The 22,483-nt window shown below is 39.3% G+C and overlaps 1 protein-coding gene across 4 annotated transcripts in view; it reads right to left on the bottom strand.

Annotated features, from left to right (window-relative positions):
- Positions 1-22,483, bottom strand: part of Svil (supervillin) — a 172,458-nt gene that overhangs the window by 64,729 nt on the left and 85,246 nt on the right. For all 4 annotated transcript variants that reach the window (XM_013014723.1, XM_013014725.1, XM_013014726.1 and 1 more), the window contains exons 4-7: positions 21,085-21,176; positions 12,321-12,378; positions 12,073-12,224; positions 8,549-9,200 (exon numbers count right to left, since the gene is read on the bottom strand). In XM_013014723.1, the coding sequence (XP_012870177.1) occupies positions 8,549-9,200; positions 12,073-12,224; positions 12,321-12,328 (812 nt within the window). In that variant the 5' untranslated portion in view covers positions 12,329-12,378; positions 21,085-21,176. The remainder of the gene's footprint in view (positions 1-8,548; positions 9,201-12,072; positions 12,225-12,320; positions 12,379-21,084; positions 21,177-22,483) is intronic.

Raw genomic sequence — 22,483 nt, 5'->3', positions numbered from 1 at the left:
CAAAATCTGAAGGTTTTTTTTTTTAAAGAAAACAATCCTGGCTTTTGAAAACAGAAGATAGGCACATTCTGCCTTGGGGTGTATATTGGCTTCATGGAATTTCTAAGACATCCAACATACTACAAATATCAAGAGATAAAAATAGCTCTTCGTAAAGTCGACAGAGAAAGTATTTTCCATATCAGTTAAATTATTAGCAAGGAGTTTGCGACAGTCAACACTCTGCCCACAAATACCAACTTCTTGCAAGAAGTTGGAATAAAATACAAAGCAATTTAACATTGGTGAGTTTTCATTGAGACACACTGGTAGAGAGCAATATGTGAAAATAAGGTCCATGCCAAACAATATCTACCACATGAAGGATATAAAACAAAATTCTGGTGAGATCGTATCTTTAGTGGCTATTACCAAAAATGATGTAACTAATACAGTTACAAATGCTAATTATTCAGGTCACTTAGACAATTCTCTGTTAGCTACTTTTCTGTAAAACATCCTAAATTAAGTAAGATTTGAGAGGTAATAATTGAAAGGGTTTTATCCTGGCCATGACAAACCTTGCATTATAAGATTACATGCTATTTACCCATCCATTCTTCAACACTCAAGAATACATAATGCAAGGCAGAATGGAACCAAAGCATGCTGAAGATATTATCAGGAAAAATCATAGGCCAGGAAAACCTTGTGCTAACAATGCAAAGCAAACCACAGGACGAATAACCAAACTACCCACTACATCCTCTTACCACATGGATGGGGAAGGGATAGTGGGAGAGAAACAAGGGAGGGGGTAACAATACGTGACAGGAAATGTTACTCATTACCTTACTTATGTAACTGTAACCCCTCTGTTCAGCATCTTTATAATAAAATAAATTTTTTTAAAAAGGACCAGAAATCTAGCAGGTGGTTTAAAACACTTATCAGCTTAGTACTTAAGAATCTGTCTGCAAAGTTTCAACATCAGATTGGAAGCACACTGCATGCTCCAAACAACTTTCAAAAATGTAGAATAAGATTTGTAATTAAATTAATTTTCTAAAATTATTTTAGTTCAAACTTTGGTTCAAGTTGACTGGTGAAAGATGGTCACATCTTTGGTACCCCTTGGTCAGTCCTATTTTATGCTTGGGGTTCTGTATTTCTTCAGTAGAATCCTCCAGTTTTTCTACATCCAAATCTATCACTCATTTCCTGATTCCCAGCATTACAGCAATTTTACCTCATAGGAAATAAAGCATTCAGACATACATAAAATCATTTTATTTTGGGGTCATAAAGGGTTCTGTTTCCCAGCTTTTATTTGAACATAAGAATAGTTCAATGCACCATGTGCAGCTAAGGAATTCTCCCCGCCTTCCCGTCCCCCTCCCCCCCTCCCCCAAGCACTGTGAACTCAACATCTTGAATAGTCACTCAACTTTTTATTCAAGGCTGATGCTCTACCACTTGAACCATGCCTTTTATCTGGCCAACTGGAAATAGAATCTTACCAACTTTACTGCCTTTGTTGGCTTCAAACTGTAATCTCTAGTTTTAACCAGGTTTATAGGCTTGGGCCACAGGCACCCAGCCACTAGAAAAGTCCTAATAAAACTTAGCGAGACAAAAGGGAACACTTCATCATTGCTTTGGAGAGCAACACCAAATTAATATAGTGAACACATCTCTCTCACAGTTATTTTAAAGGTTCAGTGTCTTTTTCTATGAGAGTACTTTCGTAAATTCTGTGTTTCTATTCAACACTTTTGAAAGTGACCATGTATACAACTTGATTGGTATCACCATAAAAAATCAACAGAGGCTTGGTCAAAACTAGGTTGGGTTGGCATTTATAAAATGGAAATTATACCCAAATACAGTAGGATTTGCTGAAGTCCATGTCTCATTGCTGCTAGAATAAGGAACCAGCCCCAAACCAAACAACTATCTATCATGATAACAAGGACTCCAAGCCTAACACATCTTATATAACATACACAAATGCATCTTACTCAAAAGCAATAAACAAATCTATGTGAAGGCATTGTACATAGAACATGCTAAACATTTCCACATGGTGGTCTCCTCTTCTTCACATACAACATAAAACTGTAAGTATATGAGTTATAATGAGTTGATATATATAGAAATTCCACTCGGAAGTCATTCAATTACATTTGTCATAAAATTGAAAGCAGGAGAGATTTAGTTTGTTTGATTTGGCTGATTAGTTTGGCTTAGTTTTCCAATGCTGGGATTAAACCCAGGGCCTTACACATGCCAGGCAAATGATCTATCACTGAGTGACTATAACTCCAGCTCAGCAAGAAAAATTTAGGACAGAATTTCTGCAAACAAGGCTTCCAGGATCCTTGAAGTTTGCTAATAAATATTTAGGTGAGGTTTCCTACCAATGAAAGAGGAAAAGACAGTGAGGAAGATCAGGAAAGACCTCAATTTGATAACTACATATTGTGCACAGCACACACTGGTGACTTCCTACATGGGGTGTGGGCACTGTCAAGCCAGTAGCCCGGATACCAATGCTTACCCCTTCATCTGCTTTTTGTCTCGCTTAACAGCTTTAAAAAAATGTTGATTCTCCCTCTCACCCAGACTAGAAAGTCCCTGTGATGGTCTCTAGCCTTCCTCTTGTCCATCTACCATCAAATAGCCTGAGCACCTGCCTTTAAATTCCATACTCCTCCATTCAACTGACTACTTGATATTTCCATTTGGAAATACAGTATAAACCTTAAATTCAACATACACAAGGGCTGGTCAGGCAGCCTAATATATACATAGCATGCATAAAGTCCTGAAGTCAATCCCCAGCACCCTTCACCTTCAAATTTAGCCTACCCAAAATACAAACAAAACTTGTCTTGGGATCTACTCTACTTCCCCAAATGGGCAAACAACCAAACCATAGAGATTAACCTTTGACTTCTCTGTTTCATACAGAGTGCACATTAAATCATCAGCAAATTCTACAAAATCTAGGCTATTTTTTTTTAAGCCTTTTAGGTCAACTCACACTCCCATCTCTCTCACTTATTACAGAAATGATGGCTTGATTATTTTACCTATTTTTTCTCTTGCTCATCTATAATCTTTCAGTTTAACAGGTATAGCAATTCTTGGAAAATGTAAGATATATTGGTCATTCCTCCTTTTGAAACCTTTACATGGCTATAGATATCCATATATATGTATATATATATATGTATGTATGTATGTATTATTTAGGATAAAACCCAAAGCCCTCAGAATGCACTCTAAGCCTCCATACCCTGATCTGCCCACCCACTTTCACACATCCTGTCCTGTCATTCTCCCCTCTACTATGTCACTATCCTCACTTGGACAGGTAATATCTTAAGAGAAGAAGCTTTATTGTATTCCCTGTTAGCATCAGTACTCAGTCTTTCAGGGCTGAGACCCGAGTTCACAAGGCAGCCCATAATAGTTGTTCACTTTCATGCTCCTCTCTCACAGTTTGCTATTTATGATAACATTGACTCAAGGCCATATAACAGAATTCCAACCCCAGGCAATGTGAAAAGAGCTGCAGTATAAACAAGCTCTGTTCTTGGTGTGTTCAAATGATTGGTGCCTCTAGACCATGATAAGATAAAAGGCTTGAATCCAAAGAAAATGAATATCACTAGGTCTGCTGTTACATTCAGCAGAATTCTTCACTGCATGGCTTTCTTGATGAAGAGAGCAATCGATGATTTATATTGAGGCACAAGTCTCTTAAAAGTTACAGAGTCTGCAGATTGGATCTTGCATGCAGCACTGCTAGAGTTTGGTGACTGTTTAAACTTATATAGAAAACAGCAGGGCATTCAGTTTGAAGTGACTTGTTGGGCTGGAGATATGATGTAGCTCAGTGGTAGGGGGCTCTCCTAGCATGTTCCAGGACCTAGTTTCTAACCTTATGGTTGCAAACTAAAAGAAACAACAAATAGGCATAAAAAAGTAGATAATCTGTTGAATCATGCTGGGCTGGATCTGGGAAAGAGATATGAAAATGATTAAGACAAGTTGTGCATTCTTCTCTTAAGTCTCTACTGAAGTAGTTGTTGAAATTATCCTTACCAACTGATATAAATACCTACATCATGAGGCTGGCAATATTTAGGAAAATTACAATAAAACTTCTCAGTCCTCTTGTAGGGTGAGGCAGCCTTGTTCTAGAATGTTCCATGATCCCTTATCCTGAGATCTAAGTGAAGTGGACCTGTGAGACAGTTCATAATCTACCATTGCTTGTCCATTTTTCCTTTATCTAGAAGAATCATTATCACCACAGTGACCATGCTGATATAGTATGCCCCTGATACCACATCTGCTTTAGCATCAACACTTCTGATAATGACAATGATAAGTGCCTCCATCTTTCTCTTTGCTTCCTGGCTGGTGATGTTAAGTGGTGTGTTCCACCATGAGCTCTTGCCATGGTATGTTGTTCTTGCCAAAGGCCCAAGCAATGCAGTTATCTGATCTTAGACTGGGACCTCCAAACTCATGAGCTAAATGACTCTTTTTTTTGTTTATAATTTAAGTGCCTATATTATTTCATTATAGTAATGGGAAGCTAACGCACTAATCATTGTTCTATGGATTCTCCTGTCCTTATCCTCTCCTCCTCCTCTCTCTCCTTCCCTCTTTCTCATCTTTCTTTCTCCTCCATCTCCCTCTCCCCTCTCTGATTCCTCTGTCATGAAACTCATTTGCAAGTCTTTAGAAATCCAACCACCCTATCACCAACATCCTCAAGTCCAATTAATGAAATGCCAAGAGGATCATGGGAATGACAAAGTCCAGGACCAGAGCCCTCATTCTGTCAAGCCTGGGTAACTGTGACCATCCCTCTCTTCACACTTCCTGGCTGGAATGGATTATTCTTTTTTTTTTTTTTTTTTTTTTTTTTTGCCGGTTGTGGGGGCCTGAACTCTGGGCCTGGGTGCTGTCCCTTGGCTCTTCAGCTCAAGGCTAGCGCTCTACCACTTGAGCCATAGTGCCACTTCCGGCTTTTTCTGCTTATGTGGTGCTGAGGAATCGAACCCAGGGCCTCAGGCATGCAAGGCAAGCGCTCTACCACTGAGCCACCTTCCCAGCCCTGGAATGGATTATTCTTTATACCTGTTCTCCACATTACTCCACTGTGCTTTGTTTTTTTCCCTTCAAATATATAACCTATTATCCTTGGTTTAAAACTTTTCATCCACTTGCCACTGTCCATAAAGCAAAGACCAAGTGTCTTCTCAGGGCACATGTGGTGTCCCATGATTGGGTTTCTCGTCTCATTCCTATCCTGACAAACTCACTACATCCTTTTGGCCTTAGTTTAACTATGATCACTTCTCCAAGGGAAAAGAATTGATAGGCTATCCTTGGTGACACCCAAGTCTGTTCTCTACAAAAATTATCACCCACGTCTCGTGATCACTTCTCACATTTTTAATGATATTCCCAGCTTTGAGCCCAATGTTACACACCCAGAATGCTCAAGATAATTTTCTTAAATAATCAACTCCATTAGAGCTGAAATTAACTCAGAAATCAACACTGATGAGGCAGACAGATGACTAACGAATGAATCATCTTAGACTACAAACTTCTTTTTCTGATTATAAGGACAAAGTTTTTAAGAAGTGTGTGTGTTATCCAAAATGATTTATATAAGGCTCCTGAATAATCTTTGCTGAATCTCTAACCTTCAAAGGGTAAGCCAGCAAACTCTTTCCAACTGTGATGGGAGATGCATAAATAAAAACAAAAACAAAAAAACCCCAAAGTAAACAGAGAACATGAATAAATGGATAGATAGTCTCAGTTTTTGTTTCTTTTTATAATACTAGGGATTGAACTCATGACCTCACTTGAGCCGTACTCTCCAATCCTTTTGCTTTTAGTTTACTTTTCAGATAAGCTCTTGTGCTAGCTTTTGCCTACGTAGGCCTTTAACCACAATCCTCCTATCTATACCTCCAGAGTAGCCAATATTACAGAATAAACTATGACATCTAGTCTGTTGGTCTTAGTTTTATCAAAGTAGTTTTAAATCTCATCTTTCCAGTCCTTGGTTTCTTTCTCTTATGTATAAAATAGATCTTTAAACTAAATGATCTTCAAGGTAACCTGTGGTCCCATGAATCTAAAAGTTCTTTAACATAGAAAATTTATTTTGTGGGGTCTTGGTGTGAGCTCAGTCCCCTGTAGGGCAGAGGTTATCTCCATTGGGAGAGAGGTATAGGGTCACTGAACAAGGAGGTAGTGATTTTAGGTAAAATGGTGTTTGATGTGGTAACTGGCTAGCAGAGAATTGTATTATTAGTAAGAGCTCACCCTAAAGTTTCATAGAAGCTGATGGTTAGTTACTCTTATATCCCTAAGTACATAATAGTATACGCTTTTAGTTCCCTCTAACACCTAAAAGTCAATAGACAAAAAGTGCTTCTTAAACCAGGGTGGTGGTATATGCCTATAATCCCAGCATTCCGGAGGCTAAAACTGGATCATTTAGGCCAGTGTTGGTAGTATAGTGAGTTCTACACTAGCCTTGCCTACAAACCAGACCTTTTCTAAAAGAAGTGCTTGTTTTCATCACACCAATAAAATTAGCTTCATCAGGTGGGTGTCCAGCACTAATTATATAAAAGCTTCTAATCAAAACACATATTCAGCTGCAGAATAATGGATAGTTAACTTCTGTATTGCTGTATCTCATTAAAATTTACAGACGATTTCTTAAGAACTGCCTGATAGAAAAATTGCTGCTTTGTATAAATGCACAGGTGCATGAATATAAAAGAGCTTGTGCTCCTAGACATAATTTTACATTTAAAATTGAATACACTTTGAATTTTTAGATATTGTACATTGCTGGTATTTTGGGAGATATTCATATTTAATTCAATACCACTTGGCAGTGAGAACAGAATTAAATATGTCACAAAAAAAGTAGGAATAAATTTAACCATAGATCAGCAGCTAAAAGCTACCAAGGTGGGGAGTGCAGATGTTTGCAAGTCCCGGGGTTGAAAGGTAGGGATGATTCTAGTCTCCAATGAAATGAATCTGTGAGATGCATGGGAGGATCCTTAGAGAACAGATCTCGGATCTGCTTTTCATGACACCCTGACAGGTTCCTGGGGCATATATTAGAACTTCTCCTTGCCAGAGTAGACCAAGCTGAGGCAGGGCACGGAATGCGATGCCTATGTTCTCCTGTGCACATTCTATGAGTACATGGCCACAGGCAAGGCTCAACAAGCACTACAGGATCTCTAGACTTTGGAGATGGTTTTCAGACTCACACCTCTCATCAGGAATGAGCAAATGTAATCAGAAATAAGCTGTAAGTGCCTTGCACAGCTCCTCCCCGCTTCTCATTCTTAGTAGTTCAATGAACATGTTACTATATTGCAGAAAAACTTCATTCTAAGCGTAGTACCCTGCTCCATTCTTCTGATTCATTTTTTTCCTTTACACTGAATAATGCAGCCAATAGCACAAGTACAATTAGTAATTCAGGTTCACTTGACATGCTTACTGAGTTCCTGCTACATAAAGAATAATAATAATAGTGTGAGTTAAATAAGCTCTGAGAAGTACCAAAGATAAGTCATGTGTTATTCTTGTCAATAAACAGCTTGCATCACAGCCAAGTGTAGTGGTACACATCCGTAATCTCAGCTACTTGGGAGTTGGGGGGTCTGTACACGAAAATTTCCCCTAGTGTACAGGCATACTTAGGTAACCATATATTATACTTAGATTTAGCAGTACATGAGGCAGTCAGAGTCTATATCCCAACTTGAACCCTCTTCCCTGATTAGCATTATATTTGTTTTGGGGTTCTAAACACTAAGCAATCAGCAAAAGCTCTAATTCTTGGCCTGTTGTAGTGGCTTATGCCCATAATCCTAGCTATTTGAAAGGTTAGAAATCTGGAGGATTATCATGAAAGGCCAGTAAGACAAAACATTCTTGAGACTTCATCTCAACCAGCTGGGTGTGCTAGTGTACACCTGTCATCCCAACTACACAGGAAAGCACAAATAGGAGGATCACAGTCCAGGGTCAGGCACAAAGCAAGACCTTATCTCAAAAATAACCAGTACAAAAAGAGCTTGTGGAGTGGCTCACGTGGCACATTCCTAGAAAGTGTAAGACCCCAAGTTCATACCTCATTACTGCCAGAGAATGAAAGAAGCATCCTAAATCTTGTGTACCATTACAGAAAAATGAACCAAAAATAGCAATTATGAAAGGTAAATGAGACACACGGTAAAAGGCTTCTATGAAAGTATCTTTATGACACCAAACCTGTTCAGCATAGGAACATAAGACATATACAAGAAAGAACACAAAGCATCTTGCTTTGGAAGAACCTATTTGTTATAAATAGAAAAGAAAAAGATCTTATTTCCCTATGGAGCAAAGACCTGCCGAGATCGTGAACTGCATTCCCACTACACTGCACAGAGGCAAAGGGAAAGGATAGTCCTGGATTTCCATCTCAGTTGGCACCATACCCTGCGCTTACCTGGATCGAGCCTCAGAGGGCAGCGGGGGGTCACTGATGGAGTGGTTTGGGGAGGCAGATTGCTGAAGGGAGGAGCTGGGCACTTGTTTGGGGGATCTTGGCACTTCGGTGATGGAGGCGCCTCGCCCAGAGAATGAGAAGGATGAGGAATTCTCCACTGTTGGGGGCAGGTCATGGGCCTGGCGGGTGGCACTCAGATCTTGACCTCGTCTTTGGTTTTCCACGTTGAGCAGCACCTCCTTGTCAGAAGTTTCATTCCAGTGGAGGGGGTATTCCTTGGAGTCCACCACGGAGGTCCTGAGCCCCAGGCCCTCAGCCCTAGAGTATGGAGAACTTGACTCTTCATGCTTATCACTTACTCCTCCTCGTTTCTCCACAGCATCAGGGTCCTTCCTGGATTTGGTATAACGTGATGAATATTCAGAGTGAGCCTCGGCATCCAGAGTCAGTCCATATTTCTCTGCCAGTTGCCGTCTCCTTTCTGCTTTGTACCTCGCAATTCTTTCAGCTTTTGACTCAAGACTGTGAGTGTCCATGGAACCTGAACTACAGGTGGGATCACTGTGGATGCCTGTGGTCTCAGTGCAGCACTGAGCTTGAGTGTGCTTCTCTAAAGAAGAACCAGAAGTTTCCTCCTCTTCATTGGACCGGCCTACAAGCAGACCACATGAATAATACATATGGAGATCAAGCATACACACATATCCATAATTTTTGACACTGTTCACCATGAGCAATGGAGTGCCTAGGCTGCCATGGACTGACTGATTTCTCTCCAGTGCTCGTCAATGTTCAACCACCATTAATTTCTTATTTATTTTGTTGTTGTTATTGTTGTTGCTGTTGTTATTATTATTATTATGTCATACTGCAACTTGAACTCATGGTCTAAAAGATGTCCCTTAGCTTTTTGCTCAAGGTTAACATTCTACTACTTGAGCCATATCTCCATTTCTGTCTTTTTGCTGGGTAATTGGACTTTTTTGCCCAGGCTGGCTTTAAACTTTGGTCCTCAGTGCTCAGTCTCCTGAGTAGCTAGGATTATAGGCATAAGCCACTAACACTCAAGTTAAGGTATTTTCTAAATGATCAATTATCTCTACAGGGCTGGGAATGCAGCTCAGTAGTAATGGCTCAATGATTAACATGGAGGGCCTTGTTTCCACTATGGTATTGAAAAATAATAAGAACTTCTATAAAGTCTGTATCCGTTCATACTTATATTTGCAATATGTGTCTCTTCATAATTACAGATTATTTCTTTTTTAAAAAATTGCTTTTGATCATTAAAAAAGGGAAGATGTGTATTTCTCTTTTGTTTATTAATCATTTTCCTTTTCTTTTTCTTAGGCAATGTCTGCTCAAGCTTACTGCTCTTTGCAACACTGATTCATGGTATCATTGTTATTGGTTTGCATAAACTTTAATAGGAACATTTGACCTTTGTCTTCAGAAATATTTTCAAACAAGCTTACAGTTTAATTTTGCTTCTATGTGTAAGCATTTGTAAGATTTTCTTAGAAGTGCATATGTTAACTATTAAGCAGTTAGGTCAGCTGATCTAATTGTCTGGTGATTTGTTGCCCATTGTTACTGTGTTTTGAAAGTCTTTTCTCATCTATTTGAGCTCAGTGTACATATTTTCATATTTACCAACTATTTTCACTGAATTAATAGCTCAAGTAGCTAGAATGCATTTTTTGGATTGGTATGAAGTATAAAAAAGAATGTGTTCCTCCTTTACCCATTGTCTAGCTTATTTCCCAGTATCATTTTATTAAACAATTCTTTCCTATTGGTACTGTAAACCTAGCACTTGGGAGGCTGAGACAAGAGGATTTTGAGTTCCAGGTTAGCGTGGGCTACACAGTGAGAGTTTTTCCACAAAAACAAGTCTCTCTATCTTACTACTATATGATGTAAAAGCATAAACTACATAGCTGAATATTTCATTTCTGGCTATAATTTTTGGTATTCTGACCAGTTCTTATTTCTTCCTGTATATAATTAGAAATAATAGTTTTGGTTTTCTAGCCACAGGAAATTAGAAACTATAAACACATGTAAATGGATAGCATTATGATGTGAAATCAACAGCTATTTCTTAAGGAAGAAACTAGAAAACATTGGCAACAACAACAAAATAGTAGCACAGAGCTTGGAAGCCAGGGATTGGGGACTGGAGCATCAGCTCTGAGTGGGTCCCCTTCTGCTGGGGTCAAGGTCGAACTGGACATCCGGTGTCCATAACAGTGACTCTCAGTGACTGTGGAATCAAGCAAAAGCTAGGTCACATTTGACATGTTATATAATATTACATCTAGCTGGGTGCCAGTGGTTCGAGACTGTAATCCTCAGGAGGCTAAGATCTGAAGATCACAGCTCAAAGCCAGCTCAGGCAGGAAAGTCTGTTACCTCCAATTAACCACCAAAAAGCTGAAAGTGGAGCTGTGGTTGAAGTGGTAGGGTGCTAAAATTGAGCATAAAAGCTTGAGGATAGTAACTAGGCCCTGAGTTCAAGGCCCAGAAGTAACACAAAAAAAAAACAAAGAGAGAGAGACACAGAGACAGACAGACAGAGACAGACAGACAGACAGAGAGAAAGAGAGAGAGGAAGGGAGAAAGAGAAAGAGAAAAACCTATATGCAGTATATCTACATACACCAAAATTAAGTAAACTGCTGAATAAAAGCTTAAGAGGAAGAATTAAAATTGATCAAGGTTCAGCTTTGCCTTTACTCTCCCTGCCAAAGGCCATTACCCCCACTTTGTGAGGCACTGGAACATTTAGTTTTAGATAGTTATCACATTCATTCCAATACTAAAATAACATTTACTAAAAGTTTCTGACAGTAGATCCTACAGTAGGCCCTGAGGGTATAGACAGATAGACACAGACAAACATAATAATTACCTTTAAGAGTCCCAAGTCTAAGGCAGAAATGTCTGGCTTTCAGTTACTCAACAATGTACCCCTAGAAGTCATTTCCTACTGCTGCAATATGGGAGGACCAAGCTTATGTATTGACACTGTTTTTTAACAAAAACGCATAAAAAGGAAAGACAGAGGAGGTAAGATTGATTGGACTATACAGTAAATGTGTGGAAATGTAACAATGAAATCCTCTGCATAATAAATGTATTTTTTGAGGGGGTAGGGGCTGGTACTGAGTTTGAACTCAAGATATGGGCACTGTTCCTCATGTTTTTGCTCAAGGTTGTTGCTCTACCACTTGAGCCACATCTCCACTTCCAGCTTTTTTGGTGGTTCATTGGAGATAAGAGTCTCAGAAACTTCCCTGACTGAGGCTGACTTCAAATTGTGATCCTCAGATCTCAACCTCCCTAGCTAGGATGAGAGATAAGAGCCACCAGCATCCAGCACAACCTATGTAATTTTTAAAAAGTAAATGCGTGCAAGTCAGTGTTGCTGAACATCTCATTTTCCAATACCATTGGGCTGGATTGGAATAGCAGTGGGCACATGCCAAACAGCCTGCCTGAGGAGGGCAGCTCATGCTCACCAATGTGGGGGCTGGCAGGGTCTGTGGCGCGCATGTATCTGGGTGTGTCTTCCTCCAAGAGGCGATGGGTCACCAGCCCTGTGCAACTCTGCAAGAGGATGGGCTGGGCATCGTTTTCAATTCCTTCCAAGCGCCTGGCAATTCTTTCTTTTCTGTGAATATACCAAGAAAGGTACAGTAAATCATCATGGGAAGAATCAGGGCCGAAGGAGAAGAGAATAACGCTCTGCTATTCTTCAGTCCCTTACCTCTTCATTTCTAAAATCTCTTTCCTCTTTGGTTCAAAGATTTTTCTTAAGTCTGCAACTGAAACAAAGCAAAAGACAAAGGGAAGTCCCATGGTTAGGAGTAATGCACTCATCTCATTCATTCATGAAGCCTGTTTATGCAACTTTAACTTCTCTTCTTTGCTTCTATACAATGGTAATGTATATTATGGACCAACTTCCTGATTAATTGAAAGCAAACTCCAAATGAGTATGGGTACACATAGACATACACATGCATCACAGTTAGGACCGACAAGTACAGGTTCAAAAAGTAGGTTTACTTTACCCAGGGAAGTCAAAGGAGGCCTGACTTGTAAGCTCTCTTTAGTAATTTTTTTTAAAACTTTTAGAGTTGTGCCAATACTAGAACTTGGCCTGGGCACTGTCCCTGAGCTTCTTTCATTCTACCACTTGAGCCATAGCTCCATTTTTTTTTTAGTTTATTGGACATAAAAGTCTTGTGGACTTTCCTGCTTGGGCTGGCTCCAAGGTGCGATCCTTAAATTTCAGCCTCCTGAGATAGGATTACAAGCATGAACCACTGGTACTTATTTATTTTTGCTTTGCTTTAAACAGAAACCCCAAGAGCTATCTATTTTGAACTGTTAGGTTTAACAAAGTACTATAAAACTTATTACTTTTTGTTGACTTTTTGGTGGTACTGGGTATGAACTCAGTCTTGTACTTGTTTGGCAGGCACTATACCACTTGAGCCTTTTCTTTTGCCTTATTTTTTCAGATAGGGTCTCATGTTTTTGCCTGGGTCCTGCCTGAGAACAACATCTTCCTAACTCTGATTCCCATGTATCTGGGATTACAGGTATACACCACATGCCCACCTTTACTTTAAGCTTTTATTCTGGAAAACAATCACAAAAGTACAAACTAGTACTATGAAATCCACAGGACCATCTGCAATCTACCTTCATGAACTCATAGCGATTCCTGTTTTATTCTATGATTTAATTAAGCAGGAAATGTTAACTTTTGTTTTCTCCAAATAATTTAGGAGAAACAAACAAACAAACAAAAATACAAACCATTATTCAGATGGTTGGGAGGTTGTCAACAGAGATACGATTGTCTGAAATGTCAAACAATTTTTTCTTTGGAGAAATGAACAAAATTGGAAGAGAATAAAGATCACATTTGCAATCCTCCTTCACTGCATGATCCATAAGGGCTCATCTGAGAGGATTCTATTGAAGACTCAGGAAGGGATGACAGAGGGAGGAGAGGGGCTAGGTAGTCAGATAGCCCAGGGCAGCATCATTTTGAAGGCTGAGTCATAGGAAAAACAAAAAGGAGAGGACATGAATACAAGGAATTTAATGAATTTATTTTTCTTTGCCATGGTGGGAATTGAATCCAGGGCCTTAGCACATACTAGACAAGTGTTCTGTCACTGAGCTACATCTCATCTTCTGTCTGAATCTGGTTTATAACTATTTGAATTTCTTTTTTTGGCTATGAGGTACAACTATTCACTTACACACCCGATGTTTGTAAGTCTCTTGTGTTAGAGGCATGACTGGTTTTTGTTTATTTTTCAGGGCAGCTGTCTTACAACTATAATGGAACTGGCTTTTGTTAAGGTAGTCGACTCACACCTGTAGTCCTATCTACTCAAGAGGCTGAGATCTAAGGATTGTGGTTCAAAACCAGCCTGGCAGGGAAGTCTGTGAGACTCTTATCTCCAATAAACTACTCAGAAAAAGCCAGAAGTGTGGCACTGTGGCTTAAGTGGTAGAGCACTAGCCTTGAGCACAAAGAGGCTCAGAGACAGTTCACAGGTCCTGAGTTCAAGTCCCAGGACTGACCAAAAAAAGTCAATCAGTTAGGCATCAGTGGCTCATGTATATAACCCTCCCTACTCAGGAGACTGAGATCTGAGAATCACAGTTCAAAGCCAGCCCAAGAAAGCAAGTTTGAAGGCAATTAACTAGCAAAAAGCTGGAAGTGGAGGTAAGGCTCAAGTAGAAGAGCACCAACCTTGAGTGAAAAAGCCAAGTGAGGTTCCAGAATTCTCTCTCCCTCTCTCCCCAACCCCCACTCTCTCACTCTCTTTCTCTCTCCAACTCTCTCTCTCTCTCTCTCATACACACACACACACACACACACACACACACACACACACACACACACACACACGCACACACGTTATCCTGTTTCTTCCCCCAGAATCAAAGCAGCTGGAGGAAGAAGTAAGCTAAACCTGCATTGTTAGTCATGTTCCTATTTAGAAGACACACAAGGCTATAATAATGGAGCATCCTGTCTGGATGGTATAAGAGGGGTTGGCTAAGAACAGCTTCCCAGTTAACGAATTAGCTTGTGTTAGATTATGGTAATAAAACTTTAATGGGCAGTAGTACACATTTTGAAAATATTTTCAAGGATGATGTACACTAAAGAGATTTACTTAATTATTTAAAGCCCAAAGCCCAAAAGAGGAGAATGGGTCTATATTTTTCAAAAGATTGCTCTTTAAGTTATTGAAATTTAATTCCAATAGCCCTGAAAGTTATATTTAAACCCAGGCCTCAACCCATAATTGAGATACACACAGTGGTATATTAATACTACCATTATGCTAACCTTTTCTTCATTATATTACACATAATATAACTTTTAGTGGAAAAAGTTAAGATATACCTTTTTTCTTTGTTCTAACAAGAAGACTGTTCAAAATTCATGTCTACTACTTTAATTTTTGATTTTTAAATTTTTCTGTAGAAATGATGGACCTCAAGACATTTTCAATAAAGATTACAACCAGTAAAAAAAAAAGCTAAGAAGGAAGTTGCTTCCAGCCATTATTCATTTCCATATTTCACAAGGAATGATCCACTAATGAAGGAAACTCACAAACATCTCAAGCATGATAAAGCTCTGCTATTCATTCCTATTACTATTACCACTCAGCAGCAACATTCTCTAAGATCCAGGAGAAGATGAGCAGGGATCCACAATGGTTAGAACCACAGGTCATCACCGAAACTCAACCTTAGTCTGGAGAGGGACAGCAAGGGGAGGGACCCAGGCAGGGCATATCCTCCATCCCTTCAAGAATAGAGTGTTGGCCAGGGTAAGCGATTCACTTCTACTTGTGGGAAGGAAAGTCTCCAGAGATTACTGAACACACACACACACACACACACACACACAAACACACACACACACAGATGCTCTTCATCTATCTGGTCTACATACTCAGAAGGTCAGTCCTATAGAAGGACACAGACAGCTACAGGGCACTGGTGCTTGTTTAAGGGGAACTGTTATTAAGTGCAAAATAGTTCTCAGTTCCTGTAACACGAAAATGCCTCTTCCCCATGATTCCAAAACCTCCTAGGGATTATCCTAGATTCAGAGTCGTCAACTCAGGTGTAAAGATTTCTGCCAGACTGCCTGTCCTCCTGGACTTTCATACTCCTGGACAAGACAAACATCACTGAAATCATCTCAAGCACGTGTGGATTTGAGCTCCAAATGATCACTCCTGGAAGCTAATAGTCATCCACCACAGAGTAGGGAGGTGGAAACCATGTCTTACAGTCAGTCCTCTCTGATCATTATACTAAGGAATGAAGTGAGATTAAAAACAACAACAGCAACAACTATAACTTTATTTATTTTTTGATCAGTCAGGTCATGGGGTTTGAACTCAGAGCCTGAGTGCTATCTTTGAGCTTTTTTTGCTCAAGGATAGTGCTCTTCCACTTTGAGCCACAGCACTTCTGGTTTTCTAGTGGTTAAATTAGAGAGTCTCATGGACTTTTCCTGCCTGGGCTGGCTTCCAATCATGATCTCAGATGGCAGCCTCCTGAGTAGCTAGGATGATAGGCATGAGCCACCACTGCCTGGCTTATTATTCTTTTTTGTGTACATGCTTGTACTGGGCCTTGAACTCAGGGCCTTGTGCTCTTGTTTGGCTTTTGTGCTCAAGGCTGGCACTCTACTACTTGAACCACAAGCTCCCCTTCCAGCCTTTTGCTGGTTAACTAAGAGCCAAAATAAATATTTTCTCTCTCTCTTTTTTTCAGGTGGAAATCTACGTTATAAGTTCATTGCTTAATATTTAGGGGTTATGTACAGTTCTATTTCAGTTATCTACTAGCTAATATGTATGTCTAAGTTTTCTGATATATACACATGTATTATAGCACTGGGGATGGAACCTCATGCATATTAGGCAAGTGCTCTATCCCTGAGTCACATCCCAAGCCTGACTGACAATTTTGACAGTTTTCTTTCAAAATTTTAAACAATTTTTAATGTAATCTATCACCAATAGAAAGTTTAAAGACAAATTTGGTGTTCCTTCTCTTCTCTCTCCATGGGTAGTTTTGTAATATTTTTCCAAGCCATTTAAGAGTAAGCTGCAGCCATGATGTTTGTTTATTTCAAGATTTTTTTAGTATTTCCTAACAATTATCAATAAAATTGTTCTCTGAAATTAGATCAAAGAGTCACAATTCAATTGACTGAATGCTATTTCCTAATTACAATTCATGAGTGGTTTAGGTTCAGTGATATTAGTCATTATACAATTCAGATACAAACAAGAATAGATCATCTAATTTCTGTTATAATAAGTAATGTTGTAATGTTCTATTTTGCTTTCAAATATATTAAAATCTTTTTTCTTTCTTTCTTTTTGGTACTAGTACTGGGGCTTGAACTCAGGGCCAACGTGCTCTCCCTTAGCTTTTTTGATCAAGATTGGTACTACCACCTGAGCCCTATTTCCACTTTCAGCTTTTTGTAGGCTAATGGAGATAACAGTCTCTTGGATTTGTCTGCTGGCTGGCTTCAAAGCTCAATTCTCAGATCTCAGCTTCCTGAGTAGGTGGGATTACAGGCATGGGCCATTAGCACTTGGCTACATTAAGATTTTATGCTTTTATATGAGTCATGTGTCATGATATTTCTTGGGAAATGTAGAACCTGTTGGTCAATAGATAGAAATTTCAGATAGGAGTTTATTGGTTCATTTTCAAATAAGGCCACTTGAAAAAAAATTCTTCCTTTTTTCTTTTTCTCCCAGAGTTGAAGACTGAACTTACCAGGCAAGTGCTCCTCTACTGAACTGAATCCCCAGTCCCAAGAAATTCTTTGTAATAAGTTTATGTAACACCATTTTTTTTATTGTGAGAATACCGTACAGAGGGGTTACAATTACATGGGCAAGATAATGAATACATTTCTCATCAAGTATTGTTGTATCCTCCTTTTTTTCCCCTTCCCATCTGTTCTCATCCCCCCCGGCTCTCCAGACACCCCCCTGCCTGCCCCACACTCTCACCAGCCAAAGTTGAAAGTTGCTTTTCTACATAATGACTTGTACATCTCATTGGGGCAATGGGTCCACCTGTATCCCTAGTGAAACGATTTGTTTTTCCTTCCCCTCCACAAATTATACCGACATCAAATACAGTGGAAAGCCGGGGTTATACCGTGGGAGAGGGACATACAAAGCAACAAAGAAATAATCTTATAAATGTGTTAGAAACAATTGCATGAAAGGAAAAAACAACAAAAAATCTGAATACTTATCTTGGGGTTCATTTCCCTAACATCAACTTATCTGACCTTTTCTGCTTGACTCAGACATATACTAGTTATTACAAATAAGGAAAACCATGGGACCTATGTTTCTTTGGGCCTGGCTTACTTCACTTAATATAATTTTTTCCAAGTCTTTTCATTTCCCAACAAATGGGGCAATGTCATTCTTTCTGATGGAGGCATAGAATTCCATTGTGTAACACCAATTTTTGAGGCAATATTTTTCTGCTGGGTAAATTTCTAGGGACATGTTATATCTTCAACTAGCTCTGAGAGGCCTGTGGCAAAGACATTGTTGAATTTGGTTCTCCAAACTTCAGTGCAGTAGGTTCTCCAAGGAAAAAGTAGTCTGTAGTTCTGCCCAAGCATGCCACTTCTCCTCTGTCATTTGACACCCTGAGAGCACAGGCCAGGCCTGTGCTCAGGCCAGAAGTGCTCAGACTCCTCACAGGGGGAACATACTTGAAGTCTCACATTTGGATGGCAGCCACTGATGTAAAGACAAGCAGCTTATAAAACAAGTCATCACAACACTAGAGGACTGGCCAGGCAGGGTGATGGCGGAAGCATATGGATTTCTTTATGAAATAATGAAAATGCTTGAATATTGACTGTAGTGATGAATGTCTAATTCTGGGACTACCAAAGGCCAACGAATTGTATACTTTACATGGATAAATTGCATGGTATGTGTATTACATTTTAACAGAGCTGTTAAAGATCATAAAGTATTTGACCCATTTCTAAATTCCAAAGTGGAAAATCTTATCCTGTTATAACTTTTACACAGGTGAAAGTTTTTCATGCCTTGATTTTGTGCTTGTGGATATACAGTTATAAGAGTCCCCAAGAGAAAAAGGAATGACCATTTTAATATTCCGTTTCATGGGAGCAAGAGACTTTTGTTGAAGAAATGGAAAGAATCTTCTAGAAACTCAAAAACAAATATAAAACTCCAAGGCACTGAAACAATTATATTTAATTCCTTTTCATAAGAGCCAACAGACAAACATACTAATCATAACTGTTAAAAATGCAGAAACAGAGACTGCTGGGACTTCCTGAGTTTTTCCAAATGTCCCTGGCCCAGAGATAAAGCAAAGACTGTAAAATAAGACTTGGGACCTCAGCTGAAATTCAGGGTGAGGAAAAAGAAATGAACATTTGTGAAAATTTTATTTTTGCTACTATGATAAACTTGATAATAAAATGGGTCAACAAATTTGCATCTTTTTAAATCTTATTGTAGATAAGGTTCCAATATGATGTATCTTAAGGAGCCTAGAATTTCATGCTCTTTGTGATTTTTCTGATCATTGTCCATGTATTATTTACAAAAACAAAACAAAAAGAGTGATTGGAAAATGGTCCCTTTAGCCTGAAAGAAAAAAAGTTTTGAGAAATGGGATTGTGCCTAATCTGACAACTCCTCTCAACAAGGCTAAAATCTTCTGTCTGTCTGTCTGTCTGTCTGTCTATCTGACTAGGGATTGAACTCAGGGCCTCCAGTGTTCTACCATGTGAGTTACACCAAGTCTTTTTTTTTCCTTTCCTTTGTTTTTCATATACAATCTTGTAATTTTGTAAGTCCTCCCAAGTAGCTAGGATTACAGGTGTCTGCCACTATGTCTGGCCATATTTATTTTTTATAGTCTGTTCTGGTAATATCCATAGATGTGAAGCTCTTAAGTATAGTTCATAATAAGTTGAGTTTTTTTCATGTTTTTGTCCAGTTAATATAGACTAACAAAATAAGAACGACAAAAACAAGTATTATAGCAAAATAAAAAAAGGGTTTCATTGTCTTTCCTAATTAATCTTAAAATTGTAAGGACCATTTCAGTTCACACATGCATCTGTGTGGTAACTGTCCATAGCATCCTCATCTGACATATAGCCATGTACCTTCTCTTTGAACATTTAACATGGACAGCTTCTGAGATCAGAATGGAATCCACTTCCATTCTGAGGACAGTGGTCCCACTTTAATCTTCCCTTCTACTTTCTGTGGGCAACTGTGGTTTCAAAACAATATGTTTTGTTCGCTCTTGACTCTTTCTAGAGACAGGCTACATCCATATACCATTTATAACAATATGGTGTTATACTACTGCTGCTAATCTCTTCCAGTGCTTAGTTCACATGTGTTTGAAAGGTCACAGTGTGTGCAGGGTTTAGTACTATCCACAATTGCAACAACCACTGTGGCTCTACTGTTCCTCGCCCCCACCCCCCACCCCCAGGTTTGGAGAAACTACTAGAGCTTGCTTTCTCATGTGAAATCCTATCAATTTCTTTCAGTTCTCCACATTGTTCTTAAACAGCCTGTTCAAGTTTCATCCCCCCAGTCCAAATACATGGAGCCTTTCAACCAACTACCCATCAGCCTCAGATGGTGTCTACATGTTCTATCCATTCAGTTCCTCAGGACACATTCCAACTTTTCTGTGTGTCTTTTCAATTGCATTTAGTTTCTATTAAAAGAATATTTCTTCTGATCTAATTTCTTTTGCATCGGATTTATATTTTCCCTTTTGGAATAGAGAGGAAAAATACCCTGCCCTGCCTACCAACCTGATCTTTAAAGGACAGGTTATTATATCCTGTAAAGCCCATTCAGGATGAAGATATTCTGTAAGCTAAAGGACCCTCTTACTAGCTAAATGATCATTCTTATTACTAAATGGTCATTCCTCATGCTAGTGTTGCAACTGTTGGAAAAAAATCAAGTGACATTTTCTCACTTCAGAGGTGAAAGTACAGGGAGCCAATTCTTTGCAGGTACAAATATTTTCCTGCATGTGCACCATTAGATGTAAAACACTTAACACTTGCAAACAACCAGTGGCTAGGGAAGCAGTCTCTAGAGAGAGTGATTGGTAGGGGGTGGGGGGTGCACGGGGGGCTTACTTCCCTTGGAGGAGGCTAAAGGGTAAGAGAGAATACCAGATGCTAACTCCATTCTCTCTCCCTCTTTATCTGGCTTCCAGGGAAAACTCCAGGATACTTAAGGTCCAAGGGAAGGAACAAATAGAAAGATGAGGGAATGAGAAAATAACACAGTGTCTGAAGCTAATTCTTAGAGGAGCCAGGAACACAAAGAAGAGGTCTGAGAAGTGCTCAGTGCAATTCAGTGTCCACATACTCTTAAGCCATTTAAAAAAGCTCTTACCTTTAGGAAGTGCAGCTAAAAACTTGGCATCGAGTTCCCTTTTGTGGTTAGCAAGCTGCTCTTTACTTTCAAGAGTGAACTCGTTCTGAAAGCTAAAAAGCATTCCATTAACAAGATGACAGAGGTCAATTTAAAATGCAGGATAGAAAGTGAAAAACAAACAAAAAACCAGGACATCAAAACCATGCTACTTGCAGATATAGTAAAATATATACATAGAGATCACAAATATAAAGTTTGATTTTGGTGAGTATACTGGAATGCTTTTTGTTTATTTACATTTATGTTAATATTATACTTTTTGGTGCAAATAAATGATGGTATTAGTCTTAGCAGCTATGAAAGGTAAGGGACACTGCTGGACCAGGGTCAAAGTCTCCCTTTGTTCAGATTGACAACTTTGTCTAGACTCTAGGACAGCTGTGTAGGCTTGGGTTAATTATCCAACCTCTGTATAATATACTTTCTTTCTTCTCAGAAAATCAGCAGCTTGTTGAATTGATATATATATATAGTCTTCTGGTGTTACATTAAAGTAACAGATACCTTCAAATAACCAAGAAGTCAAAATGTGAATAAAAGGTATGAAAGAGCTGGCGTGGTGAGACATGTGTGTAATCTCAGCTACTTGAGACATAGGAGATTTGATGTTGGTCCCAGGCAATAGTGAGACACTCTATCTGAAAGACAAACTAGAGTCAAAGGGCTGGAGGTATGGTTCAAGTGGTTTCCTACTAACCATGAAGCCTTGACTTTCAAGGCCCAGTACCATCAGAAAGGAGGGAAAGAGGACAAGTTTGTGCAAGACTTAAAAGGCACATCCTAAGATTGTCCTCGTTACTTCCACCAGACCCAATGATGCATACACAACTCAGCCCTCTTGCTCATGCAAAAAACAATTGTTTTCCAGGAGCTATAATGGTTTAAGAATGTTCATCAAAGCCTACTTTATGCTACATATAGGGCTCTCTACACTGAAGTTAACGGATAGGCACAAAACCCCTGGGGTGAGCCGGTTCCAGTACACCACAGGGATGACTCAGCCTCAGTTTACATATTCCACACGAGGAACAGCTGAAATGGAAATGTCCAAGGTTTCTGGGTATACAGCTCTACGGTGATGTATTATATTCACTGTGGAGCTGGTCTTCTCCATGGCTGGATACGTGTCCCCCAAAAGCCCATATGAAAGAGACACCTAGTGAGATGTCATTAGGTCACTGGTGGTTTGTCCTTGAAGGAGTCTGTGGGACCAGAGTCTCTTCCTTTCAGTTTCTTCTATAGGCTCAAAGAAATGGACTCGCCTGATCTTGAACTTGAACCTCCAGAACTATAAGCCCAAATAAACCTCCCTTGACTTGATGACTAGCCTGTGGCAGCTGTTTCACTGCAGTAATGT

This window comes from Dipodomys ordii, unplaced genomic scaffold (assembly GCF_000151885.1).
Source record: "Dipodomys ordii isolate 6190 unplaced genomic scaffold, Dord_2.0 Scaffold24, whole genome shotgun sequence".
Lineage (NCBI taxonomy): Eukaryota > Metazoa > Chordata > Mammalia > Rodentia > Heteromyidae > Dipodomys > Dipodomys ordii.
This window is presented reverse-complemented; position numbering and strand designations above follow the sequence as displayed.